The sequence below is a fragment of the Medicago truncatula genome, chromosome 7 (genome assembly GCF_003473485.1).
Source record: "Medicago truncatula cultivar Jemalong A17 chromosome 7, MtrunA17r5.0-ANR, whole genome shotgun sequence".
NCBI lineage: Eukaryota > Viridiplantae > Streptophyta > Magnoliopsida > Fabales > Fabaceae > Medicago > Medicago truncatula.
The window spans coordinates 9,283,490-9,285,878 of NC_053048.1; the positions used below are offsets into that span (position 1 = coordinate 9,283,490).

Sequence of the window (2,389 nt, forward strand, 5' to 3'; positions counted from 1 at the left end):
AAAGAAAACAGTCGTCGGCAAACAAGAGGTGAGAAACTGGTGGAGCCCCACGGCAAATGCTAGTTCCAGAAATAACATCACGCTCCTCAGCATCCCTAATTAGTGAAGAAAGGCCCTCCACACAAATGATAAAAAGATACGGGGAAAGTGGATCCCCTTGTCTAAGGCCACGCCCTGGAATAATAGGTCCCACCTTTTCATTGTTCACAAGAACAGAATAATTCACTGACTCTACACACATACACATCCAGTGAATCCACCTAGAATTGAATCCCATCTTAACCATCATAGCTCACATATAATCCCAGTCCATACGGTCATATGCCTTACTAATATCAAGTTTCAAAGCAACATAACTGTCATTGCCCCTCGTCTTAGTCTTCATAAAGTGAACAACCTCGATCGCTACCATAGCCTTATCCAGAATGGACCTACCCAGAACAAAAGCAGAATGGTTGTCAGAAATGCATTGAGAGAGGACCACTTTCAACCTGTTAGCTAAGACTTTAGAAATGAGCTTGTAAAGAACATTGCAGAGAGCTATCAGACGCCAATCCTTCATGCTATGTTGCGAATTCCCTTTAGGAATAAGAGCAATATTCGTCATATTCAAATCGGAAGGAAATTGTCCCGTATCAAGCCAAGCACAACACTCTTTACAAATTTCATCACTACAGAAATTCCAAAATTGTTGATAGAAGCCGGGATTGAAACCATCAATACCTGGACATTTATCCGGATGCATTGAAAACATAGCTTCACGAAATTCAGCTTTTGTGAAAGGAGCCATAAGCCTCTCATTATCAGGAGCAAAAATAGATTGGTTAATAACATCAATAACTGGAGAGGAAGCGCTGCCATGATTTTGAAAAATATTAACGAAATAATTTTTTGCTACATCGCGCAAGCCTTGTTCATCCGAAATTTTATTTCCAGCGTCATCATCAAGAGAAATAATATGATTAACCTTCTTCCTAGCAGTGGTTGATGCATGAAAAAAATTTGTGTTGCGGTCTCCATCACGATACCAATGAGTCTTGGCGCGTTGACGCCAATAGGCATCATCCTGAGATAGTAAGCGCTGCATTCTCTTGCGTAATTCAAACATCTGAACTTATCCATCACCTGAAGAATTCAGTCGAATATTTTTCATTTGACGTCAACAATCTTCAACATCATTTTTCAACTTATTACAATGAGCTTTACTCCAAGATGACATATCTTCCGCACAAGAAGGAAATTTTGGAATGAGAGAATTGCTAGATATACCTGCCAAGAGTCAGTAACCAACTCCTTAAACCCCGGTTCTAAGTGCCATGCATTTTCATAACGAAAATGACGTTTATTAAGATGAGGCCGAGACATAGGGCTACGGTTGAGGAGGATGGGATAATGATCAGAAGCAGGTGCCACAAGAGTTTCTATAGTAGCTCCCGAAAATAAATTCAACCAAGAATTATTAGCAAGAGCACGATCTAACCTTTCTTCCACTGCACGCGGTGTACCAAGACTTTTAAACCACGTGAACGGGTAGCCTTCAACCTGAACATCTGACAAACCCGAGTCAAGGACAGCTTGCCGGAAGCCATTAGTCAACCAACGAGGTCTAGTATTGCGGCCTCTTTTTTCACTATCATCCAAAATGTCATTGAAATCACCAAATATACACAAGGGCCCTGTAAATTGAACAGATAATTGACGGAGAAAATCCCACGCGGTAATTCTGCGACCCCCTTTGGGATAACCGTAGTAGCCGGTAAGTCTCCATGTACCAAGAACAGAGTCAACAATTTCAATAGTGATATGATTATTTGAGTAATCGACAAGTTGACCATTTAAAGAAGTGCGCCAGAATAAAGCAAGACCCCCACCGCTGCCGGTGCGGTCAACAGAAATACAACAATCAAAACCAAGCAAATAATGTAATTCTTTTATTACGGTGGGGACTAGTGTCTCACTTAAAAATAGTAGGTCCTGATTGAAGTGCCGAACCAGGTATTTCAAGTCCGGAATTGCGTTAGGGCTACCTAAGCCCCGACAATTCCAACTGATCAAACTCATTGTTGTGCTAACCTTTGTCCGACGATGCTTCGAGGTAAGAAAAGAATCTGGTTATATTCATGAAATACACCTTTGTGGAAACCTGAACTAGAGACCAGCTCTAAAGAATCTGGTTATATTGGCACTTATCATCATTAGGATTCTTTAGAGCAATCAACAACAAGCACATGCAGCGGCGGCGCTAACCCTCCATGACCATGTAGTCTTTTGTGATATTAGAATGAATGAAGGAAAATTAGAAAAAGAGAAACAGGGAGCCAATCAAGTGTATGGAAAGCAACCAAAAAAACACGTTCAAGCAAGGAACCCCCAATTGAACATCAACGAG

General features: G+C 41.1%; 1 protein-coding gene across 1 annotated transcript; it reads right to left on the bottom strand.

The window, feature by feature from the left end:
* Positions 1-292: 292 nt before the first annotated feature.
* On the bottom strand, positions 293-2,061 carry LOC112416560 (uncharacterized). Its single transcript, XM_024770791.1, has 2 exons — positions 1,270-2,061; positions 293-1,108 (listed from the first exon to the last, which is right to left on the bottom strand). The coding sequence occupies exons 1-2, from the start codon at positions 2,059-2,061 to the stop codon at positions 293-295; spliced, it is 1,608 nt and encodes a 535-aa protein (XP_024626559.1).
* Positions 2,062-2,389: the final 328 nt, after the last annotated feature.